Source organism: Pezoporus wallicus, unplaced genomic scaffold (assembly GCF_028554395.1).
Source record: "Pezoporus wallicus isolate ANWC-B61680 ecotype Strahan unplaced genomic scaffold, APGP_CSIRO_Pwel_v1 contig_8673, whole genome shotgun sequence".
NCBI classification, from domain to species: domain Eukaryota; kingdom Metazoa; phylum Chordata; class Aves; order Psittaciformes; family Psittacidae; genus Pezoporus; species Pezoporus wallicus.
The window spans coordinates 847,865-874,206 of NW_026637196.1; the positions used below are offsets into that span (position 1 = coordinate 847,865).

Genomic DNA, 26,342 nt, shown 5'->3' on the forward strand with positions numbered 1-26,342 from the left:
GCTTCTGCAGCGCTGGAGCCTGGGTGTCTGTGCCTCGGTGCAGGTGCGCAGCACACACTCACCTCCAGGGCAGGAGGAGGGGTTGGGATTGCTCAAGCAGTGGTGTTGGGGTGAGGCGGCACTGAGTCAGGCACTAACACATCTGCCTGCTGCTCCTGGCAGCTTAAAGCACAAGAAGCTGCCTGGCCGAGAGTCCTCTGAACCCATCTACTGCACGTTTCACACCTGGTTCAGACGCGGGAAAGATCACCATGGGGTTGTTCTTCAGTAAAAGCCAGGTAAGGAAAGAAAAAGGAGGCTCTGTGATGAGTTGTGTAGACAGCCCCTTGATGGCAGGGGGTACCTGCTGTAGGATGTGGGGTTCTGCCTCCTGTACTTTCAGCTCTGAGATTTCTTCTTCAGCAGCAAGGCTGAGAGCAAGTGGGGCTTCTGCCTGGGTTTTGTGCCTGCTTTGTGTTTTGGCCTTGAGGAATGAAAGGATTTTAATGCTGCAGTAATTTAACTACTTTGAAAATTCCTAATTAAAAAAAAATATATATATATCTTTTTATACGTTACTGTTGTCCTTCACTTCCATCCAACTGGGCTAGGCAAAACAACCTACTGAGGGAATATAAGGACATGTCAGAAATATCAGTGAGTTCATTGGGAAAGCCAGGAAACTAATATTACGTGATGTATTAAATACAGCTCTTTTAAAATTTGTGGGTGGTTTGGGCCATAAGGGAACAAATGGTAGCACATTGTTATATACTGACCTATGTGCTTGTTGCAGTGATATTCCCTGCCCTATAGGCAGAGTGCTTGAACTGTTGTTTCACTGCGTAGTTTTGCTCTTTTTCTTTTGCTCCTCTTGGTCGTTGATGGGGTGGTTTGTTCTTTGTAATTTTTTGTTTGGTTGTTGTTTTTGTTGGTTTGGATATTGGTTTTGTTTTGTTTTGTTTTGTTTTTAATTTAAAGCATTAAATGTGCAAATTTCCCTCCTTTTATTCCTTTAAAAAAGACAATTATCTAGGGAACAAAGTACCTCAGCTTCAGACCCCGTACTTTTGATTAAACACCATGTGTGTCTGATCCTTACATAGGATGGAAGAGAATGACAAAATCGAGCCAGTTTCCTGGCAGGTTTGGTAACCACTTATGGCTAGGTGGTTTCCCAAGATTTCCATTGATATTTCCCTGTGACTTTTGCGAAAGGGGAGATTGGATGGGCTGAATTACTCAGAGAGAAATAATTACAGAGTTCTTGCTTTCACTTCCCCCTACTGAGAAGTTTGGGATAGGTCTCTGGAAGACACTTTTCAGGTCCTCATTGTCTGGGAGCCAGCATGGCTCTACGTCAAACATAACAATGTAGTGATATAGCTGTAAACCAGCTGACAAGCAGCATCATTACACCATGATATCGTTACTAATTCCTGCCCTGCTAGATCGTCTGCTATTTGTTGTGAAATACAGTGAATATATTTAACATCCTTTGAATTCACGCAGACGGAGATGTGTGTGTGTCAGCTGTATTAATAGCACTGCAAGGCTCACTATCATACATTTCTTGTTGGGTTGCAAGAGTCAGACACCTCAGGTCAAGGGTTACCACAGGTTTCTTCAGAATGGAAAATGGAGGACATCAGATGTTTGGTTTGTGGTGGAACGTACATTTTGGCTCTCTGGCCACACCTGGCTGAAACCTAGGATGAAGGAGAAGAAAACGCAAAAGAAAGAACTTTAGTTGAGAAATGCCTTGGATTATTGGAACTGTAACACTTAATTCAATGCTATCTCTGACTGCGCTTCTGTTCTTTCTCTCTTCATGCTCATTCCACAACTTTTGCATGCTGTTCAACAGACAGAGCCCTCTCCATGCAACTTGCTCACTGTAAAAATCATACGGATGAAAAATGCCAGGAAAGCAGATTTGTGTGAGTATCTTTGCTATAACCTTGGAGCATCAAGATGCTTGTAAAACTATTTGGAATATAACCAAGTGTCACACTGACAAGTATTTATAAAAGAAGAGAGACAAGATGCATAACTGCAATATGCTGAAGATGAGATAGCATAGGTGGAAGTTATTATTTATTCTTTTATCTTTGCCAGTGAAAGTTTTAAGTCTAACCCTGAGTTATAGTTCAGATGTTTGCACAGAATGCATGAAAAATTTCACATATGAATCTTCAAAGAAAGGTATTTTTATCCACAGGGAAGGCTAAAACAAGTTTAGATGGGGCACTTCTTTGTATGGTTCCTTCTTACAGTAATGTCCACCCTGTGCATCCCTGGGCCTATTGCAGAATAGTTTATGTGAGCTCAGGACTGCATACTTGACATCGCTCATGGACTGTCAAATTTGATTCAGCCATGGGAACAGCCATGGTTCAAAACTTGGCTGGGGGCTTACAGTGTCAGCTTTTTCTGTTCTTTATTGCTTTTAGAAAATGTCCAGGAATGAGAGTTATGTACAAGTTTATTAATGCGCTATAAATATCTGAACTGCAGAGCACTAGAAAAAAATCTGTGAATGACAGTCACCTCCACTCTAAGGAGATGTCTGATTGTCTTACATTCATTCATTTATACAAATAAGAAGGTCTGGATCTAGCAATTTTTTCTAGGAACCAGACCAAAATTAATTTCTTCAGTTAAAATGATGTAAAGTGATTTGTTTCGAGTTCTGCTATAGTTTCTTTAGATAACAAAGGTATATAAGGAGTGTCTTACTCCAGTTTTTATTGGAGGGAAGTAAGATGCTTTGTTGTTGCTGAATGTATGGGGAAGAAGGATCTGTATGAACCTTCCTACTGGACTACGTTTAAAGTGCAGAAAGGAGATCTGAAGCTCAGTTATAGGCTGGGGAGAAATCCCTTGCTACAGCTAAGGCCTAATTGAAGGTACAAAAGTGCACTCTGAACTGAAAGAAAAAGGTGTGGCAAACCATATCCTTTAGATACCTCCCCACAAAACTGTGTTTTATTAAACCATTGCCTGATAATGAGCTTACCAAACTTCCTCTCCAGCTTTTTCTTATCTAGATTAATGCTTTCTATTTATATCATGTCTTGAAACTGCTTATATTCTGAAGGGTGTTTCCTATGTTTTGATGCTGTTCTTCTCTACACTAGAAAGTTTCTATGGCAAGGGACACATATTGAAATGCTCAGGCATTTCTGCTTTGTAGTCCAAGACACATCCCACCAGCCTGTAAAACTGCTTAAAGTAGCAGTTTGCATAACAAAGGTGCTTTCGGAGCATGGCAGAGGGTCCAGAGCAATAGTAAAGCCACAGCACTGGCCTTCAAGACTGAGGCTCTTTTGTCTTACACTGTAAAGCATATTCTGGATGTTGACTTGAAAACAGAAGAGCAGACAGTCACTGCCAATATTGCCAAGCTATCATCTATTTGAAATGGCAGTATCAGTCCCAATATTGAGGGGAAAAAAATTTTCACAAACAAACCAAAACTAACAGTTGCAAAAAGTGAATGCTTTGCTTGTTAGGTACTTTCATCATGGAGGAAAGGAAAATCACAGAATCATAGAATCACACTGCCTTGCTTATGCTTGATTGCTGGATCTGTTTTTGAATGACAGCTTCTTAATTCCAGTAACATTTGATTTTGCTGAGTTAAAAATCTGCCATTACATTTATCAGAAAGATCTGCTTTTACACCATTTCAGGACTTAGTTTTCTTTGCAGCCAGACTTGTAAAAGTTGTGTATTTCAATGAGACACTCTTGATCACAAAAAACTAATCCTATATTTCAAACGGTTTAATAAATAAATTTAACCTCTGGTTAAACTCACCGGCAATGTGAAAGTCCAAATTACATGTTGGTAACTGTATGAGACTTTCACTGAGAGGCAGAAAAATGGGAAACTTACAATAAAAAGTGTACCACTTGTACAAAATTTTGCTGGCTTGTGTGTAAAGCTGGGAGAATATTTTTGTTTCAGTCATATTAACAGTTCCCTAGAGGTTAGCTTGACACAGCCTTAGGAAACCCAGGAGCATGTGTACTTCGATCACCAGTGATGTAGACTTCTTTAGAGTACCATTTTCCTAACACTGATAATTTTTTTCTTCATTCTTCCTTTACACAGCTGTTTTTGTCATTTTTTTTCTCCTGCAAACTTTTCTAGATAGAACAAGCTGGGAGGTGTAACATATTTCTCATGCATCTTACAGATGTTTAACCATTTAAATCAGCTCATTCCGTCTGTCGCCAATTGTGCCCATCCTTTTCTTTCAGAAGTCAACCCCATTTTGCTATTTTCTGTCATGATCACGTCTTGCACTAGGTTTCTATTGAGTTTTTGTTTCACTTTGTTTAATATTTACCTACTGTTTAGATTTCTCAACCTGCTGCTGCAAGTTAACTTCATTATTGGTCTATCTGCTTAATTTTTCAGGTAATGGAGATGGGAAAATTGATCCCTAACAATAGACTCTCAAAGCTTCACTAACATCTCCCATGGAATACATAATACAGCACCTTGAATGGAAGTTCAGTGCATAAGATAGTATTTTTATCTAAGGAAATTTTCATTCTGCTTTTCAAATCCTGAATCTTTTTAGTTCGCCCTTGCACTGTGCCATCTCTTCTTCCCACCGACCCATCAGTGTGTAAATTATAACACTAATTTCCATTTGTGCACTGATGCATAGCTGATAGCATTGGTACCACCTTTGAAACTAGGGCCTTGTTTGTGTTCTTCACATTCCCCCTTCCCGCTGAGCACACCTACGTCCCCCTCGGGCTCAGTGGGGCTCTTGATATTCTGGACCTCTGAACACTTGCCAGTTCCCAGATTTGGGTGTGTATTCCATCTGCATCCTGACTCCCTGACGGGGTGAGACTTGGATGTGCACCAATACAATCCACCCTTAAGAACATGGCTTTCTCTGAAGAATATTACAAATTTCAAGCTCAGCCTCTCACAGTCCTTCAGCAATCACTATAGCTCTAGAACAGAAGGACATGTCTTTTTGCAGCACGTGGTTCAGCTTGGGCTATCCCCATGGCAGGAGACCACTGATGCCAAAAGTTTGTGAGCTCCAGGCAGAGACTGAACAAGTTCATAGAAGAAAAATCCAGTGAAGTCTGGCTTAGGAAGTGTCTGAATCTTAAACTGTGAAGGCTGAGAGATCATTATATGTTGCCTGCCCTCTTTTACTCTTCCTTAGACACCCACCACTAAATGTGGGGTGTATTCTCCTCTGGCACTGGTTTTCACCTCTAAGAGGACCAAGGACCTTTCCCCCAAAAAGATAAAGGAGCTAAAGAACAAGATACTGGAGAAAAATTAAATCATTAAGTGAAGTTAACAAATGGCAAAGAAAACAAAACAGACTGCGAAGGTTTAAACAAAAAGGTCAGAACAGGCAACTGCACGAGGGTGCTGAGCTGAGGAATTTTAAGCCATCAGTCACTGCTTCCTGAAAACATCCAAGAGAACCACTGCCTGTGGGTCCCGGGCTAAATAGACCTTTGACTGATGTAGAGTTAAAAATATTTTTCAGCATTTTATTAATAAGAAAATGACATTTTTTAAAGCTTTTTTTTTTTTTTTTAAATTAGGCTTATTAATTTTGGAAAATTCCAAATTTGGTCTTTTTTAATATAAGGCTTATTTTATTTTGGGTACAATATGCTATAAAATTATTAAGTATGTTTCAAATTTTTATTGAAACCCATATTTTGCAACACTGCATTAACAGTTCATCATTAGGCTTCTGAGATCCTCAAAAGAAGCAGTCAGTGAAATACATTATTGTTTGAGGAACTATGGTCCAATGTGATGCTTACTGCAGGAACCCGCAGGCTTCCTCTGGTGTTCTGTTCTTGCACTGTTGTTATTGTTTCATCATTATTTATTGCTTACTTCACCATTTAAGCAGTTGCAGTTACTCACCAACAACCTATTGTTCTAGGTGCTGCTTGAGATCTCATTACAAAATAAGAGGATGTGGACTGATAAAAGGAGAAAAGGGGCGGTGGGGGGGGGAGGAGGAAGTAAGGATTTAGATCTCAGCAAACAGAAGTTTTAAGCAGGGATGTAAATGAGACTGGTGATGCTGTTGCAGAGTTACTTGGAGGGTGCTCTACCCAATGTGAAGGGCAGGGTGGGAGAGTGTGAAAGGTTTTTACTGCTGTTTAGCTGTTTTAGGAGGTAAATGTTGAATGTTTCCTGGAAGCAGGAACTGATCTCCCAGGACTGAATGAATTCTGACAGTCTGTGAAGGGCCTTGAGAAGGGAGATGTTTAATTTTAAAGAAATTAAATTATTTGAATAAAAAATTAAATAGGTTGGTTTTTTTAATTTTAAAAAAGAACATTAAAAGTTCCAGTGATCAAAATTATCTAATATTCACCACTCCAGAAAAGAGCAATGCCTGCCTATCCACCCACCCTCAGCCAGATCTCTGCTCAGCTCCAGTGTGGGAGGAAGATGCAAAATGCTTTTCTCAGCTGGTGGTGACAGTTTATGATTTATGACATGGATGGGTCCGAGTGCAGGGCGACATGATGAAGGAAATGATCTGGGGAAACGATGTTTGAGACCACATTCTTGGTTCAGATCCTTTCAGCACAATAACTATACCCGAACAGTCATGAAGAAAATCTAGCCCCTAGAAATAATCTCAACGTGAGCACTTAAAGGCAGTCCAAGAGGAGACAGACATCCAGCTTTCTGGCCAGGTTACCAGTGGTCTGGTGGTTGCTTTTGTTAGCATCAAAAAGGCATAGAATTAAAATGAAACCATTTTCATTTAGTTCTGTTTGAATTTGAGCTATCTATGAGGCAGGTGAGATGTTAGCTTGAGCCAAGAACAAGATTTTTAGCTTGAACAAGAACAAGATGTTAACTTGAGCCCTGCATTTTGGGATGCAGCATGGTGTTTTTTTCAGCATGGGTCACGTTACTGTAATGCTTTCTAATGGTACAACACAATTACAATCCAGTCCTGCTATTATCCTGGAAGATAATTAGAAACTTAGTGTAATAACTGGACGAAGAGACCGTGCTTTCATAAACACCTGCTGCCACACCTGCTTTTGGCAGGATATTGCCCCACAGTGATACCATGGCTGCCACCCCGAGCATGTTTGACGGCTGCTCACGTGTTGTGGTCGAGGGGAGGGACACGACAGGTCCCTGCTGCGAAGCTCTGCGGTGTGTATCATGTTTGAGCGTAATTGCTGTAGTTAGGTGGTGATTAGGCTTACGTACCAGGGTAATGATGATTTGCTTGCATGTGGCTGGCAATGGGAACCTTGTATGTGTATGTGAAAAGGCACTTGATACAAGGCAATGGGATACTGTGGTGTGACCAACCTGCTTGGGCACAGGATGTGCTGTGGAGTGCCAGTTCTCACATCTGCTTGTACGTGGAGCTGGTTGGGCAGTGTGGTCCTGAGGTATCTGAGATATGTAAAAAAGGTTCCTGGGTGTTCTAAGTGCCTTCCTCACAACACCTGGAAAATACGTCACGAACAAGGGGTAATTAGGTTTCAGAGGACACCTCTGAAGTACAAAAGCCATCACCAAACACATTTTGCAGAAGGGAAGAGGGAACCATGCTTGTTTAGTGGTGGTGTCAGAAGTCCCACAGCGAAAGTCAGAGATCTAAATGAGGTCAGGGCTCTGCTGTCTAAGTGGTTATTTCTTCAAGGCATATGATACAGTGCAAAAGCAGAGAGTGATCACCTACGGGAACAAAATTGATATAGTTTTGAAATAATACATTGTTCTTTGCAACAGACAAAGTCAGTACATGTATTGCTGTATGGGAAATGTCAGTGACATATACTTTGGATCACTCACAGGCATGCATTTGGCCATTTCTGACCTTCTTCCTAGTGGGGACAAGAGCTGACAGCAGTCTGTGCTAATATCAATCTGCACTTCCCAAGAGCCAAAAAAAATTTATATATGGGTGTTTCCTGTATGCACACAGAAGTTTGGGAGCTATTAGGACTGTTAGAAGCTCAGGTCATTTCCATATGTTTTGATATTTTTTTAGAATTTATTTATCTTTGTATAAACCACAACTACCTTCATCAAAGTTACTCTTTTTTCATTCAGTTATGAACAAAAATGACTTATGTCTCAGGGGAGTCAGGGGAAAAAATAAAGTCTGGCTTTGTTAATCCTTCAGTTACACAGGAGTGCGATAAAGGGCCAAGTTGATTATTCTGTTTCCCAAAGCTAAGTCTACCAGTAAAACTGAGTGGGACAAGACACAAGTCTATGCAGATGAAGGTGTGTCTGCTATGCAATGGCAAGAATGCTTGAGTAGGTGGCGTTAACAAATAGAGGAACTACAATGCTAATGATGGGATTGGCATTTATGAGCAATACTCCCCCATGCTGTCTTTGGCACTAGAGTAGGCTGTCATCCCTAACTAACAGATCTTGTTCTGTAGGGTGATCATCCCTGATCTTTTGAGTGTGGGTCCACAGGATTCTTAATCTCATGATTCACATTTGTCTTTTATTTCCTAATAATGATGACAAAACATATTTGGAGCAGATTGCTCTGACCTCAGAATGAAAGTGCTTGTTGATGATGTAGACCTGCAGACTGCTGCTAATCACAGTTTCACATCACAGCTTTGGCCCTGAACATCTATAACCTATGATGGAGCTCAGCTGGGAAGACAAACAATGCAACTGGTCTCTTCAGCTGAGAAAGGAAAATAAAAACATTAAAGCTGCCCTCCCTACATCTGGAAACATTAAAATTAATAGATGAATGTTATGACCTGCCTCTAATTGAAACAGCAAACCAGTGCTTGTGCAAAGAACTCACTCTGTGCTGGGAAGCATGGGCAAGCTTTCACCTGCACATAAAGTGTTGCAAAAACCTTTACCACTCTAGCTGAGGCACTGAGATGAAGGTGAAAATAGTGACATTAAGCAACATTTTTTTGTACAGCTTTACGGGTGAAAAATTTGCCTCGGGACTTTCTCAAAGTACATGTTGCACCATAAAACTTTTCAGCATTTCGATGCTTTTCTCACATGTGCTTATTTTAACCCATTTCACAGAGGTTTAAGTGCAATTTACCTCCACAGAGAAACAGTTTTTTATTTTTTATTGATTTTCTTTTTCTTGAAAAGCTCTGTTGTTGAGCTTTATGTTGTGCATGTGTTCCCTTATTTAACTTCACAAAATAGAAGAAAGCAGACTGGGATCAGTCTTCGGGAAGACCTGGTTTCTGTGACAGCAATGGAGCTTCATGGAAACCTTCAGTGCAATGAGCTCCTTCCTGCCCTGCACTGGCAGCCAGATGTGCTAGAGAAAGAAAGGGTGCTCCAGAAAGTAGACAAGACAGAAGTTACAGCCAGAGCTACCCCACAAACATTAAGGCATGTTTATGCCTACCTTTGGAAGCCCTTTGAAGTCTGATATAAATAGACAATGTCTATGTATCTTTTTGAAAAGGAATGCAATGTAACTGTGTATTTTGAATGTTTATTGTTTTTTCCAGCAATTAGAAGTAGTTCTCAATCAGAACAAACTGCTGGGCTTACACAAAAGTAAAAGAATCTGGTTGTTTAGCACTGGCTCTAAGATACCTTAGCTGGCATCTTTGCCTGCGTTCTGCATATTGTCCTGTGTTCTATGCTTCAAAATTCAATGCCTTGTAGGGTACTAGGTATGTTTTACTGGTCCATTGCTTTCACACTTTCCCCCTCTTCAACAGTTACCCAGTCTGATTGCTATGTGAGCCTGAGCCTGCCAACAGCTTCTGTTCAGCATTTCCGCACCAAGACAGTGCAGAACAGCAAGAACCCAACATGGAATGAAACCTTCCACTTCACAATTCAGAGTCAAGTTAAGGTGGGTTCATGGCTATCCATAACAGGTATTCTTACCAGGTATCAAACTACCATATAGCCCTTCCACTCTGCAGGTCTTTCTGAGTTTCCTTATGAAGTATTCACACTGTAGATATTCAGCTCTTCATGGTTAGGTAAGTCTGTACCTGTCTGCATAGCCAATAGAGTCTGTAGAGAGCAACTGCAGAAATTCTATTTTTTCATTTTTGAACTTCTTTCCCAAGTTCCTTCAGCTAAAATTAAATATCTGTAGCGTGTTTATTCAACCTTATAATCTGTTTGCTTGTTTGTTTTTTTGATCCCAGAACATTCTGGAACTTAAAGTTTGTGATGAGGACAGCACAACTGAAGATGACCATCTCCTCACTGTTTTCTTTGATGTCTCCAAAATCCAGCTTGGAGAAAACATTCAGCTATCTTTCCAGCTGAATCCACAGGTATAGATAAAATTCAAGGGCAAAGCTAAGGGGATGTGGTCAGGTGAGAATGTGGCTATCTCAGCTTTTCTTTCATGTGTCCCATATACAAGCTTTTCTTAATATTCATTTACCCACCTGAGTATGTCCGTATGTTTCGGTGTTGATGTCAAGTTACTTCTGTAATTACAGCAGGTTTTGGGCTCTGCTTCTACAGACAGAGTTGGCCAGTGTTATTAGACTTGATTGTTTGCTATCCTTGATACCAAAATATTAAGACTTTATCCCAATAATTTTACAGTTGGGGCTGGTGTTTCTGAGCTATGTGCTTTGTTCTGCAGTCATAAACCCCAAATCCAATGTGACATTCAGCTTATTTGGAAAACGAAGAGAACATAGCTTACATAGCTGAACTATTAAAATAATTGAACTTTCAGCAGGTCTTGATTTCATATGGTTGAGACAACTTTATAATGAAGTTTTAAGGACAGTGTTTAGGCCTAGAAATATGAGACTGAGTGTTGAATTAATACCTCTTTTAGAAAGGCTGCTCTTCATGCTGTATTTTTGTAGTGTCATAGAGTGGTTAGACTTGGAAAGAAACATAACCTCATCTAGTTCCAATGCTCTCCTATGGGCAGGAATACCTCACACTAGACCAGATTGCTCAAGGCCCTGTCCAGCCTAGCCTTGGAACCTTTCCTTAGTGCTCAAACTAGGAGGGCAATAAGATAAGGCACAAAACCTACAAAGGAGGGAGAAAATCTCAAGGGGAGGCAATTACAAAAGATGAAGTCTGAGCATGCAAGGAGTCTATGTGCGCAGACTTCACCAAACCAAAGCACACCCTCCAGAACATCCTGGGCTTCATACGGTCAGGTGTGCCACCACGTTCATGTGTTGCCAGGCACACCGGAGCACGCTGTGGTTGAGGGCTGGGAGAGGGGCAGGATGATTTGGATGTATCAGAGAAATCCAGCCTTGCTCCTGATGAGGATTAGTGGGGACTGTGAGAGCTTGTGGGAGGAGAAGGGAAAGGGGAATTGTGGCTCTCCTGTGAAACAGTGAGGGGTCAGCCTGTGCCTACAGAAAGGGGAGCAACTCCCAGGAGGCCCTGGATTATGTATTGCATTTGTCCTGCAAGGTCTAAACTAATGGATACGATGTTAGAACACTAGAAATACAACATATACAATGTGAAGAAAATTAAATCTGCTGCATGTGCATTAACAAAAGGTGGACAATAATTTATAGAGAGACCCCTGAAGAGCACAGATTCCCTTGGGGTATCTCTGATCACAAGAGGACTAACCTGCAGTGACAGCCTTCATTTTCTTTTGCAGGGAAAAGAGGAGCTGGAGGTTGAATTCACAATGGAGAGCAGGTACGTAAGGTCAAATAGATGATCAACAGAAATGTAAGCCAGAGAAAAAATGTTGCTGACACAAAAGATCAGTTTATACTTGTTGCCCCCTGACACTGTCACTGGGTGAATAGAACAGAGGTGGACTTTGGGTGTTCAGGAGATGCTTGTGCAAGGCATTTAATGAAGAAGGGGTGCATGACAGTGCATGATGCGTGTGTGTACACAGCGGGCATCCAGACACATGGAGAATGTAGCACAGATGTTGATGGGAGCGTAGAGTTGTCCCTGATGGCTGCTGCTCACCAGGCTACAAGGGGCATCCTGCAGAGGAGGTTGTTTTGAGTTTCACACCCATCTTGCTCCTGACTGAGAGATCCCAGGTGCTTGCTTTGTCATAACAATGTGGGGAAAATGATACTTGGAATTTGGATTAGTTGTGGGAATAGACTAGATTTTATTTTTACTGTGTTTCTGTGCTGGCTGCACAGATAATGGAGAGAATGGGCATGCAAATCAGTCCTTGTGCTGCTGTTGATTTTTAAGGTAATATTTTTTCCTTGTTTTTTTTTTTTTGTTACGGGGTTGGATGAATTCACCAGCTTTTCAGTTCTGTTTCCCAGGTTTAAATTGAGAAATATGGGGCAATAGTGTAATTATGCCATCCCTGTGCTAACTTGTTTCAGTGTGTCAGAAAATGATCCTCTCTGATAAGTAAGGAGCTCTTCCATTCAGCAGATCTCCATAAACAGTTTAAATTTCAGACTGAAGGCTGTAAAAGGCAAATTGGATTGAACGGCCAGCTACAATTTCTGATGCTGTTTGCCCATGAAGCATGTTCAAAGATGGATTTTTAAAGATAATGAGTTTATGATAGAAGCAGGGTCAAAAAACTCAACCAGACAGGTAAAAGAGAGTGCTGGTTTTGAACTGATTGCTTTCCATTTTGTCTTTTAGTCCGGATCCTCCTGAAAACATCGTTACTAATGGAGTTTTAGTGGTACGTTTTATTTCATAATCCTTTCCCTGCCATATAGCAATGCTTATTGCAAAGCTAGTATTAAAGATTCCAGCTAGTTGCTCCACACAGTGACATGAAGGCATTGGCCAAGAGGCAGACTAAAGCTGGTGTCAGTACTGGCTTTCCCAGATGATCCCTGCAAGTGACTCACGCTGGGAGAGGCTGCAGCTGCCAAAGCTGTGGCTGCCACCAGTGCTCATCTCTGCCCAATTTGAGCTGGGCTCAGACATCCCTCTGGGATCTGCCAGGGACAGCCTGGCTGAGCACCCTGCTGCCAGTCCTCCCGCAGGCCCTTTGGGGCTGCTTCTCAAGCTGGGATTGAGCAGATCCCTCCTCTTTCCTCATCTCTACATGAGCTGTGATTTCCCATGTGGAAGCCCAATGCCACTTCCCTAGATCTAGTAGAGGGGTTATAAGGCACCATCTCTCCCCTGAGGTGTACGCCCCAAGCCCTGTGTACTGCACATGACTGAGGGACCAGCCAAGGCAGAGCTCTGCTAACAGCAAGCACCTTTTTCTCTTGCCCTGGTTGTCTTTTACAGTCCCGTGAAGTTTCCTGTTTGGATGTGCAGGTGAATGGTGGGAGGCTGAGGAAGGACAGTACAGGTGAGCCTTTCACTGACTAATAGGGGAAATCTGCATGTCACTTTATAGCAAAATGCTCAGTGTTTCACACTTGAACACCAGGGTTTGAAGTTATTTAGGATGCAAGACAATCTCACTGATGCCAGTGGCCTGTGGAGGAGGCTGTAGTTGGTAAAAAGTAGATTATTATAGAACATGGTGTGATGAGCGTGTGGTCTGTTTTCCCCACAAAATACTTTGCTCTACAATTGTGTCAGATGCTTGTAATATTGCGAAGTATTTGTGCAGGAATTGATTATTTTATTTTTTGAGCCTTAAACTGGAGCTAACTCTTGTTACTTCTTGATTCAGAGACATAGAAAATAGAATGAGGATTCGGCCACATTCATAATTTTAACTTCTTAAAATTTCTTTCAGTATAACAATGTAAAACATGACACTCAATATATTTCCAAAGACATCAGTTGCACATTTTAAGCAGTGCATTGATACCATGTTGAATCTGTTCTTGTGGACGTGTGTTATCTCCTATGCAATTTTTAAACTCACTCTGACTTCTCCTGATGGCCCCAATCCAGCAAACTGCTTAAGCACATGGATGGTCCAGTTGAACTCAAGTTGAGCTCAGTGAAGAAGTCTACTAGATGTGGCTGCAAATGCTTGAGTGGGATAAATCTTTTGAAGGATGATTATATACTTTTGAGTGTGTGGATTTGCAGAGTATTTTTCACCTTGAACCTGTGTTGATTTCATTCTATATAAAGACTGTTTTTCAGTTACTTGAAAACACATACCTGAGGTTTATTGTGTGAAAGCCAGTGCAACTATAGCAGTAGGTGCTATATGGCATGTTCTGGACATAAGCTCTAAAGATGAAACCTAAAGGCTAAGTGTGTATTTATTTAACCAATAATTTGGGTATCAAAATAATTACTTAGGAAAAACATGTATTACATTACTGTGCAGAAAAATTATCCACCTTTTTTTGAAGAACTTGAACTTGAAACTCCTTTGCTTCAGAGAGAAAGTTTGCGTTAACTGTGGATGGGTCATATGAAGGAACCCAGATCCACACGCTGAGCTCCTGCCTCTGCCCGACCTCCCCGGCCAGGTTCCACTACATCAAGTATAATCACTCGGCGCTCACCGTGGCTCTACCACGGCGGAGGCGGCTCAGCCGGGTATGTTATCATCACTAATGTGTAGCTGGCTCTTTGCTGTGTATTTCTTTTGGGGCCTCTGAGACCTGAGTATGTGTGCAGATGTGTATATGTATGGAATTGGTAATTCCATGTATGAAAGATGTGGGAAAGACTGCTTTTACCCTCTTTTCCCCCTTTTTTTGTGTAGTAGTTGACTGTCATTACTTTTTTTTTACCCTTTTTTCCAGTCTATCTCAAGTCAAAATGAAAGGGATATGAACGAATCTGTGATTCTAGCTCTGAACTCACTTCCTATACAAGAGAAAATAACAGTAGCAGAGGTGAGAACAAGTCTTTCTTACTGAAAACCAGCCCAGCATATGGACTGGCTGATGTTTGACATATTCAGGCTGGTGGGTGACAAGTCTTATAGTTCAGTGATTCAGTTCCTGTCAGAAATGACAAATGCTGTAGTCTAAGGTGTGAATGACAATCACTTTGCAACTATGCAATATTTATTCTGCATGTAGTTCTAGGCATGCTGCTCAACCCTGTTCTGAGTTTAAACTAATTTCCTCAGGACATATCTAACATGTTCATCCACATAGTATGCAAGCTAACAGTAATGGATATGACAATTAAAACATATTTGTGAAGGGAGAGCCTGAAGCGGAGGATAGAGAACATCCATATGCCTGTGGTTTAGGTGTCCAGATTTCAACAACCTTCCCAGAAAGTGATGGGTGAATTAGGTGTCCAGCTATGAAAACATGAGGGGCTTTAAGCCCACCTGCTTGGGAGAATGGCCCACTTCTATTCAGCCCAGATTGTACTGGAACTTATTATGTCTCTCACAGCCCAGACCATGGCTGGCCAGATTCTGCAGCTGCATTGCTAACTGCAAAGACAGTGAAACTCAGCTCATAGATGATGTGGGGGAGGAAGGTGCAGGATTAATGACCTGAGCATGCTTACACTGTTTGTATTGCGATTTTCAGGACAGGACAATTGACTTGTACACACAGGCAAGTGAATGGTAAGTGTGTCTCCAGCAAGACCTGATCCTGTAACTGGGAGCCATTTGCACCTACACAGATCTCGTTTGAAATCAGCAGGGGTCTGTGCAAGCTCAGTTGTAAGCAGAGGTGTGTTTGTCTTTGGGTTGCTGGCTTTTGTTTGCCAGGCTCACCTTTATTCAGTGATGGAGAATTAAATCATGGGTACCCTTTCCTCCAAGTTTCCAAGCTGTTAGTGCAGCTCAATAAGTAGATCTCAATTTGTATGCACTTACTATGGCTACAGGTGGAGAGAGCAGCTCCACAAAGAAATCAGATTTCTGTATTATAAAACCAAAATAATACAAAGGCATGGTAGCTGTTGCCCTAAACTGCAGTGCCTGTTGACTGGTTATCTACTTATAAGCATATATGGCAGCAAAAATGAATTACATGAGCAAATAAAACCAGAAATGTGTTGTAGGTACCTTGTTACCATACCAGGACAGTATGTCATGTTCTGCTCTGCCTTCCCTTTTGCATTCTTGTTAGTAGCTGCAGCAATTAGCAGAGGCCTGTCTGTGTTATTTCTCATTTACGCAGGCTGGTCTGTAAACAGACATAAGCATAGCTAGAGTTGACCATGGTGAATAATAATATAACAATATTTGTGCCCTGGTCTCAGGACTCAGGGTCTGTTTTACAGAGCAAGAAACCTAGATGCCCGCCTGGGGTTTGACCTGTGCACTGATGAACAGAATTTCCTGCAAAACCGGAGGAAGGTGGTTGCTGATGCACTGAAAAATATTCTTCATCTGGAGGAAGATCTACAAGAGCATGAGGTAAGTAGGAAAGGCACTGCTGGAGTACTTTACTCTCTCCTTTCCCTCAAGCCTGGAGATGAGGAGTGATTTCTCACCTCCACCTGGATGGCACATGAGAACTTCTGTCAGCAGCTCCAGGGCACTGTTTGCAGCCAGGGTGATCTCAGCTGGAGAGCTCAACAGTCTGTCTGGATGAGCAAAGTCTCTATTTCCACTTGGCTTTCAAGTGGATCACTTGAAGGAACTTCAAACCAAGGGGTTTGGTCCATGATTCTTAAAAAATCCTTCCTGAGGTGCCAAGATCTTCTACTATACCCCACAGGGATATCCAGCAACCTGTATTATTTATGGCTTACAGAGCAGTTGTTTGATCTCTAGTTTATGTGTTACTAGAGTTTGAATGTTGCTTTTGCACATCTGTCATCTTTTGACATGGATGTGCTTTAATGCCATTTCTCAGCCTTTTCTTTTTGCCCTTTTCTGTGTTGAACAGGTGCCTATAGTGGCTGTGACCACAGCAGGATGTGGGATAAGAGCACTTACTGGCATGTACGGCAGCATCTTGGGTCTTCAAAAGTTGCGTGTTCTGGATTGTGTTTCATACATCAGTGGCTCCTCTGGCACAACATGGTGAGGAGTCATTTTGATACTGCTATTTGGGTCTTGTGGTGTTAAGCAAAACCCAGGCTTTGTCTAGGGTTTTAAATTTTGACAATGCTAAAAGGGATCTCTTGAGTTATTACTTCCAGCTTTGTCTGTGAATGTCAAGGTCGCCCATGAAAGGCCTATTATGCATCATGCATTTGGTGTAATTGAAGTGACTTATCTCTCACCAGAAGAGGAGTGCAACCATTCTTAATCCTGTGCAAAATGTCCTTTATGGTTACTTACTGTTGGACAGAAACAGCACAGATGGCTGTTTGTGTTGGATTCCAGACATGATTGGCTTTAGCTTTCTGTTTCTGCTCAAAGTAAGCTCAAAGAGTAACCTAAAGATAAAACAGTAAGTGCTCAAAGGTCTGCAAAGTGTATCCTCTGAGTTTCAAAAGCATCTTCATTTCTTTCCACTCTCCATTGTATTTTCTGCCTGCAGGACAATGACAAAACTGTATGAAGATGCTGATTGGTCACGTAAGGATCTTGGAGAAATAATTATTGAAGCTCGGAAGCAAGCAGCCAAGTGTAAGATGGGAGCTTTTTGCTTGAGAAGTCTGAGGAATTATTACAGAGAGCTGAGCCAAAGGACCCAAGCAGGACATAAAACATCTTTTATTGATCTGTGGGGGCTCATGATTGAAGCCATGCTAAATGATGGGGTAATGTCTATACATCTTTATTCTCATAAAGTTTGTGACTTTATGATCTTTATAAGAAATTAAAACCCTAGAAAAAGACACTCGGTGTGTAGGCAGAACACCACTTATTTACATTAATAACTTGGAGACGTAGTGTATGTCTACACTGGAGCCTAAAGTGTGGTTGAACGTAGCCTAGAAGTGCTCAGACTAGCTCTAAAATAACCAGCATACTAATTAACACTGTAGCTGTCCAAGAAGTTTTTTAGGTTCTTGGGCGGTTTTTATGGCCCAATGCTTTAATGTCTCCATTGCTGCAGTACTTACACTAGCTGCAGTCACACCTTGAATGTACTGAAGATGTACCACATATGTAGTTACTGCAATTTGTGTTACAGTGATGAGAAAGTGTACAGATCCAGAGTTCCTGAGACATTTTAGGTATAGAAACTTTGATTTTGCAGGTGCCTTTCAGCTACTTTGGATTTGATCTCGTAGGACCTATGGTTCCTAATTGTTGTAATGGCACAAGCAAAACTTCCCGTATTAGCCAGCAGACTGATGATAGCTGGAGAAATAGCTATTTTATTTTAAAATCCTGTACATGTGGTTTCTATTTTGTCCACGTGAAACAGGTGAAATGATATACTGTAATTTCATAGCGTATTTCACATTGTATTTCTGGCCTCAATGTTACATAGCAAAATCTGGTAGAATTTAATTTGTCTGAAGTGCACTTGAAATCTCCATTTCATATAGAAGATAAGTTGTTAGTATTGGACAGCTCACAGATTTTTCCTCTGTGGATCTTAACTTTCAATATGGTTTAAAAAAAAAATCTGGACAAAGAAGGGCCATTATCATGATGCCTCGAAGAACTCATAACAGATGAAGTACGTGATAACAGCTGAATTATACAGACCTGCCATAGTTTTTCATTTATATTTAGCAAAGCAAAGTTAGAATAGCATGAGAAGCAGCCCATTACTGTCATTGTAATCTGAATGTAAAACATGGCTGCTTATCTTAACAGCAATTATTCTCCTTCCCATGATTTTCTTGCCCTCTGTTATTCAAACACGGAAAAAGATTTAGGAGGAAATTTAGGAAAATTATATCCCATATTCAGATTTACAAGCTGATGTCTTCAAGGAGCTGATTATCAGATAATGTGTTGGTTTTTTTTTTTCCAAATCCAGAAATGCCACCACAGACTTTCTGATCAACGTCAGGCAGTGAATCAGGGTCAGAACCCACTGCCCATCTACCTTGCCCTCAATGTCAAGGATAAAGTTGCCACCAAAGATTTTAGAGGTAAGGTTTCCATTCTGGAAAAGAGCTATGTTTTTCCCTGGGGAGATACAGCATGGGGATGCTGTAAATAATGACAAATGGTTTTAAATTCTCACTCCAAGTCCTGTTCAGAGGTATAAAGAGTAACCGATCAGCCACAGGATAGACAGCAGCAGTTCAGTATTTTATAGATCTTCTGGCATGTAAGTGTGCATGTTCAGACATTAACTTCAGACTAATAACACAATACAGATCCATGATACTGTCTCAGAAACATTACGAATTCTTATAGAAAGTGTTTCACTGGAGCTTTAGTTTTGCTTAATGTGTGTTTTTCATGGTTGGCTAAAGGCAGTAACCAATAGAAGTCAACCTTTGTTTTAGAACACAGATTGCTGTGTAAAGAATTTAAATTTTCCCTTAGCTCTGACTTTGTTCTTTCATAAACCCGCAGACTGTGTGACAGCTGGTTCAGTGGTGGCTTTCAGCAGGATTTGCTCAGGGCACGTGCTAAGCCAGTTTGCCTGCTAGGACTGGCACCTGAAAGGCTTATTCCATGTCTAGCAGCTGGACTGCTTTTAGTAGCAGAGCTAACGTTGCTGGTGCTTGTGTTGGCAGAGTGGGTAGAGTTCACACCGTATGAGGTGGGCTTCCTGAAGTATGGTGCCTTCATTCGCGCAGAGGATTTCGGCAGCGAGTTCTTCATGGGTCGCCTGATGAAGAAGCTGCCTGAGTCGCGGATCTGCTTCATGCAAGGTGACTCACCAGCCTGGGAGAGTGACAACATTTTCATGCAAACACTAATGATGCTAGAAATTAGTCCCCAGAAACCTGTCGTTCTGCTTCTGGCAGCAGAAGTACTGGGTCAGTCAGCTGAAATTCAGCATGTCTCCTGAAACTCATTCACCTACAAAGGTGGTTTTATCATTTGGACTAAGATAATATGAAATTAAAATGACAAACAAAGTTTTTATATGCCTTTCTGAGTGCTTGTGAAGCACCACCATTTCCTATAGCTTACAAAACCTTCGAAAATTGGAGATCTACACTTTGTGGAAGCTGATGGAAATGGTAAGACAAAATAAATATGTCAAGAAAGAGGGGAATCAGAGAAGGAGATGGCTGAAAATCATAGAATCATAGTATCATAGAATAGTTAGGGTTGGAAAGGACCTTAAGATCATCTAGTTCCAACCCCTCTGCCATGGGCAGGGACACCTCGCACTAAACCATGTCACCCAAGGCCTCGTCCAACCTGGTCTTGAACACTGCTAGGGATGGAGCATTCACAACCTCCCTGGGCAACCTATTCAAGTGCCTCACCACCCTAACAGTAAAGAACTTCCTCCTTATATCCAGTCTAAACTTCCCCTGTTTAAGTTTTAACCCGTTACCCCTTGTCCTGTCACTACAGTCCCTAATGAAGAGTCCCTCCTCAGCATCCCTATAGGCCCCCTTCAGATACTGGAAAGCTGCTATGAGGTCTCCACGCAGCCTTCTCTTCTCCAGGCTCAACAGCCCCAACTTTCTCAGCCTGTCTTCATACGGGAGGTGCTCCAGTTTATCAAATGAAAAGGGAAATAAAAATAGGAAAATGACATTGTAAAATTAATGAAAAAATTTTCAGGTAAAATATGTCAGAAGGAAAATCCTTTGAAATTTCTTCTGAAACAATTCTGCCTTCTGAGTCAGCTCTGCTGCTGAGGCTGATCTCTGGGAAAATTGGATAGAAACAGAAAAAAGTGAAAGAGCAGCTGCGGAAGGAGCAGAGGCAAATTTTTGAAAAGAACTTCCTTGTGTTTACCTCAGCACTACTTATTATACCTCTCCCACTTCCTAGGAATGTGGAGTAGTATCTTCTCCAAAAACCTCTTGGATGCCTGGCATGCAGCTGACAATTCGGAGGACTTCTGGCACAGATGGACCCACGACAAAGTGGCTGAAATAGGTAAATCTCAGGTTTTTGGAAAAAACACCCAAACTCTTATGTTTGGGTTTATATAAGACATTTTCAGGTTTCTGTTGAATTCAGCTGTCCACAGCCAAATTGAATTGAATAAACTTTTTTTAAAAGTAAAAGTATTTAATCTAAAAATAAAATATTCAACTTTTTCTATTCTTTTCAAAGTAAGCTTTGAGTTTCATATTTAACCTAGATGGAATCTAAAGGCAGTAATTCCTTTAAATGTATAAATAAAACGATTTTTCCTGTTTTTTTAATTTGCGTGGGAAAGTGAATTACTTTAATGTGTACTGAGACAAAACAGAAAAATAAGAAGAAAATGAGAAAAATGATCATTTAGTCAGTACAGAATCGTAGTATAGAATCATAGACTAGTTTGGGTTGGAAGTGACCTTAAAGCTCATCTAGTTCTAATCCCCCTTCCATGGGCAGGGGCACCTTCCAGTAGATCAGGTAGCTCAAAGCTCCATCCAACCTGGCCTTAGCTTGGACAAGGCTCTGGAGTTTACAAAATGAAAGTAAGTTTGTATTTTGATCAAGAAATTAACCAGGACTCACAGCAGACTGTAGGGAAAAAGAACACAATGCTGAGAGCTGTCCCTTTCTTCTCTTTGCACCTAGCCTCCTCTTAACTGTGGTTATAATTCAATTCATGTCATTCATACTGTGTGTCTCTAGAGGAACAACCTGACTTGCCTGAGAAGCCATATGAGATGGCTACATGCATGTTCACTCCTACAAGTGGCCTCTCCACGACTCTCCGGGATATCCTGACGGACCGTCCTGCTGTGTCCAAGTACCACAACTTCCTGAAGGGCTTCCAGATGCACAACGAGTACATCCAGCAGGAGCATTTCGCAAAGTGGAAAGGTGTGGACAGCACTCCTGCTTATGTGCCTCGGTGGTCATTGGGGCAGGCGCAGGGTTGTGAATCAGTGAGGGCCATTTAAACATCTTGAGGAGAGCTGAGTGAGTGGAGTCCATGGGTTTGGAAACACCAATGAAGCTTGAGTGGAGAGGCTAAAGGAAGCATTAGGATTGCTGCATTCTACCCCAAAGCAAAGGGAAAATCCTGGATGGGAGAGAGATTTGCCTTCCTTTTGCTTTCCAGATGTATTTTTTGCAAGTTTGCTAATAACTGAATCTTTTACTCTTTAGACACATTGCTAGACGCTTCTCCTAATGACCTGAGAGGCAACTCAGAGCACCTGGAGCTGGTAGATGCAGCTTTCTTCTTTGAAACCAGCTGCCCACCCCTTTTGAGACCAGAGCGGAAAGTGGACCTCATCATACACTTAAATTACACTGGTGGATCACAGACCTTGGTAAGAAGTCCGAAAACTCTCTTGGTTTAGTAATGGTTTTTCCTCTGCTTTCCACAGCTTTCAGACAGTTGTCCGTAAAACATGGAACTTAGCAAAAATTAGTAACAGGGTGTTTCCAAACCATAGAAGAAGAATGAAAATTCCCAGAGGGGGAAATATCTTTAGTTTTCTCTAACTACTTTTAAAATAGCCCTGAACACTTCACCAAGGAAATACAGTGTGGCATAGTAAAGTCATGATTGTTGAGCTGCAACTTCTATTGCAATTATACGTAGGATTGAATAGCACAGCTATAGCTGGGAAAACTTTGTGATTCAGGTGCTGAATTTAATCTGCATTTTCCTTTAATATATATTTTATATGTGATTTTCTAGCTGTTCAAGAACAATCTAATGAGTGAAGAATTTCTTCATCTTTATTTTTATCTTTTTTAATAAATAGATTTTTTTCTCCTTAAATAGTAGGCTTGAAGCAAGATATTAAAGGCATTTGTTATGTTCACAGAAATCTGATTTAGTTAAAATGGTTATATAGATTTTGAAAGTGGTGTTCACCACATAAAAAAGTGGATTTATTCTTCAAAATATAGACTTGGAATTGTAAACCTCTCCTTGAACAGCACCACAGAAAACATGGAGTTCTGTCATTTTTTCCAATGGAAGATACTTCAATGGTCTTACGTTGTGCTACCACATGACACATGTTTGTCTCTGTACTGCAGCTGAAAAACTTGCATTACATTTCTTTCTTGTACTCATAAGTCTTCTAGAAATATTTAATTCAAACAAATTGAGGTGGTAATTCAGTGTTTTGTTAGATAATTCAACAATGTTGATCATCACAAATAAGCTTTTTGATGAATGCTTTTACTGTTTTGAGAAGTACTATTTTGAGGTCTAACATATTTTACTTTGAAATCTCATATTATTTCTAAAATTCTAAGTTATAGGTTGGTCTCAAAACCTTGCTGAAATCTATTGAGGTCAACTCACAAGTTATACTGCTATATAGACAGATGTGATTATGAATCTTACTGTCTTGGACTGAAAATTTAGTTTTGTTTATATCTACAATCTTCTGACTTAGTTCTCACTTAATTAATGATGCTCTATAACATGCTTTCAATTAACCTGTTCTGTTCCTAAATCATATTCCCATTTTAGAAATGTGCCTTAATATGTATTTAAACCCTCATTACCATCTTGACATTAGGTGTTTTCCTGTAAGACTATTTCCAAATAGCTCCTCAGGGAAGAGGAAAACATATCTGTAGCTGCTGGTGCTCACACTATTGCTGGCTGTCCAGTGCTACCACTCTATTTCGTATAACTTGGCTTGAACTACTGGGCTTCGGCAGCAGCCTGATCTTGGGTATCTTTTCCATTCTTTATGCTGCTGCTGTTGGGCCATGACCAGCCCCTGAAGCAGGCTTGCAGATACTTCTCAGAGCAGGGAATTCCATTTCCCAGCATTGGCCTGAAGGACGATGAGAAGAATCTGAAGGAGTGCTACATGTTCGATGGTGCAGATACCCCAGGAGCTCCTCTGCTGCTTTATTTTCCATTGGTGAATGACACCTTCCAAAAATACGTAGCACCTGGTAAGTTAACACTGCCCATTTAATTTTATTGACCCAACAAATGCTCTCACTCCCTGGATACTTTTTTTTCCCTGCTCCAATACAAAAATCATTTGTTTACTTGTTCCTACTAGAGAATATATTGCAAAAGGGGTTGACACAAACCATTTTTGAAATCAGGTCAAATCTTGGTCATAACTTTAAGTCTGAGTCTTGATGCAATTCAGTGAAAGAAGAAACAGGTTCTGCAAGTAGAGGGATGGGAACTAATTTCTTCTTGTGATCTCCAAAAGTTTACCTTACCACGTAGAATAAAACATATTTGTCAGATGATGTATTCTTATGATGGTCAGATTTAGTGGAAAATTACCTGTCCAGTACATGATCATTCTGTGGAGGGCCACTGTGCTTTCTATTTTTGCTGTTTAATGTATCGGTTGTGTATTTTGGAAAATGAAAGCAGTAGTGCACGAACTAACACAGTCACTGTGCAATTTTGGGGCTAGTATTTGAGGTGCAGGCTTTGTTGTCATGATTTCCAAGGCTATTAACATTCTGCTTCTTCCTGTCCTATATATCTTTATTGCTTTTACCTTTAGTATGTATTTTACTTGACAGCCTGTAGGTTGACTGGAGCATGTGACCATATAAAATGAGGTGCCATGAGCTGGGCAGTAGGAGGTGCTGTTTTCAATAGAATGATATTTAGTGACACAATTTCGATAGAATTTGGTCAGACATCATAGCACTGCTCTTGTCTTCATGGCAATTGCATTTATAATCTCTCTAAATTATTCTTGCCATAATCTATCAGAATACTGTAATTTCCTGAGATAATACAAGCACCCTTTTTGGTTCCCCTTGACAGGCATGACACGTAGCGCTGCTGAAATGGAATTGGGCAAGGTTGATATCTCCAGTTTCCGCTCTCCATACTCAACGAGGGAGGTCTCACTGAAAGTAGAAGATTTCAACAAGCTCCTGAAGCTGACTGATTACAACATCATGAACAACGAGAACATGATTCTTCAGGCCTTGCGCATGGCTGTGGCACGGAAGAAACAAGCTCTGAGCCAGCCAGCATCGCAAGCACAGTCCTCTGCTTGAACAGCATTTTCCTCTCCCTTACTAAGTATTTACCATGACAGCACATATGCAATATCTACTTCATTGTTCTTGGCAGCCGCCATCTATTTCTAAGATTAACTAACCTTCTCAAAAAAGAAAACTTGAAGTATCTGTTTCAAATCCACACAGTTCAATTCACTAAGTAGGAGCTGCTTTTTTGATCTTGGGTTGTGATACCAAACACAGCTGTCTGTGTCGTTAGCACCATCTCACTGTGATGCTCCAGTGGCAAACATCCAGCTGTATGTGACAGGGACAGCTTTCTGTCCCTGCAACCTGTTATTGTCTTGGTGGCTAGTCACTAGTATTTTCTCATCTGTAAAATATTCCAACATTTCATTGAGACCAGTGGTTATAAATCCATAAAGCCCTCTTCACACACAAAAGGTGGTGACCATGCACTATCTATTTACTACTTGATTTTAGTAACTGGAATTAAACCTTTCAAGAGTTTTGTTTCCCAACAGCTTTTTTGTCATAAACTGTGGTGAAATATATATATATCTTATGAAGGATATTTGATTTTTCAAAGTTGTATTGGATAATGGATGTATGGATGATGGCCATTTAGGTCTTTGATGACATCTCTTCTTATCAATTAAATCAAACTGTATTTGTCAGAGTCATCCTGTTACTGTAAAGATCTGAGCATTGCATCACTTTGCAAAGTCTGTGGGCTTTCTGAAGTACTCTGGTTCAGTTTCACTTTTCAGTTGTTGGATTTGGGAATATTTTGTCAGCATTAGATACCCTGCTTGACTTTACCTATGACCTTTTGATAGTAAATGGTGAGCATCTGCTCCTTCCTGATTTTACCAGCCTCAGACTGCTCAGAAAACACACATTCCTGAGACAAGGGAAATTGTTCTCCAAAGAACCCTCCTGCAGCATGCTCCACCTTCTCTATACCCCTTGTCAGAATTTGTGATGCACCCTAAAATCTCAGATAATCTGAACCAAACCAGAAATAGTAGTTTCTCAGATACTGGCATGGTGGTTTGGGTTACCGAGTTCTCCATTTGTCATACATTCACACTAGACATCATGTCCCAGGTCCCTGTCCTAGGACTATTACTAGGTTCCCTTGTGGGAGAGGCACTTGACAGCCAGTGTGTCAAGGCACTGCACCAGCTACTAAGAAGGAGAAAAATTACTGCTACTGCTGAACCCAGCACCCAATGTCAAGTGAGCTCCCTGCAGCTCCATTCCCTGCAGCACTTACTGTGGAGGAAACTCCTGCAGAGTGTACCCCTTGGGAAGGAGAGGTGATAGATGCCTAGAGGTTGGTCCTCCTTTTCTCTTTCATTGAGTTATTTGAGAATTAGTTGGGGGGATGTCTGAAGGAGACTGTGACCCCATGGGAACCTCACACTGGAGCAGGCTTCTGTCAGGACCTGTGGCCCATGCAGAGAGGAGCCCACGCTGGAGCAGTATGTTCCTGAAGAGCTGCACCCATGGAAGGGACCCACACCGGAGGAGTCTGTTCCTGAAGGATGCACCCCATGGAAGGGACCTATGCTGGAGCAGTTTGTGAAGAACTGCAGCCTGTGGAAAGGACCCATGCAGG

General features: G+C 41.1%; 1 protein-coding gene across 1 annotated transcript; it reads left to right on the forward strand.

The window, feature by feature from the left end:
* The first annotated feature begins 251 nt into the window (after window positions 1-251).
* Window positions 252-24,894, forward strand: LOC130596394 (cytosolic phospholipase A2 epsilon-like). Its single transcript, XM_057403940.1, has 20 exons — window positions 252-278; window positions 1,847-1,919; window positions 9,711-9,847; window positions 10,152-10,283; window positions 11,606-11,646; window positions 12,583-12,625; window positions 13,189-13,252; window positions 14,252-14,412; window positions 14,622-14,714; window positions 15,372-15,409; window positions 16,054-16,210; window positions 16,686-16,822; window positions 17,286-17,508; window positions 18,687-18,801; window positions 19,399-19,536; window positions 20,621-20,728; window positions 21,422-21,613; window positions 21,902-22,068; window positions 23,485-23,668; window positions 24,516-24,894. The coding sequence occupies exons 1-20, from the start codon at window positions 252-254 to the stop codon at window positions 24,752-24,754; spliced, it is 2,469 nt and encodes an 822-aa protein (XP_057259923.1). The 3' UTR covers window positions 24,755-24,894.
* The last annotated feature ends 1,448 nt before the right edge of the window (window positions 24,895-26,342 follow it).

What these genes read in the sequence shown, in the direction of transcription:
- LOC130596394 (XM_057403940.1), top strand. Translation starts at nt 252, where the DNA reads ATGGGGTTGTTCTTCAGTAAAAGCCAG. An exon ending in TTACTAATGGAGTTTTAGTG is followed by an intron (nt 12,626 to 13,188) that starts GTACGTTTTATT and finishes TGTCTTTTACAG; the next exon opens with TCCCGTGAAGTTTCCTGTTT. An exon ending in TGCCACCAAAGATTTTAGAG is followed by an intron (nt 18,802 to 19,398) that starts GTAAGGTTTCCA and finishes TTGTGTTGGCAG; the next exon opens with AGTGGGTAGAGTTCACACCG.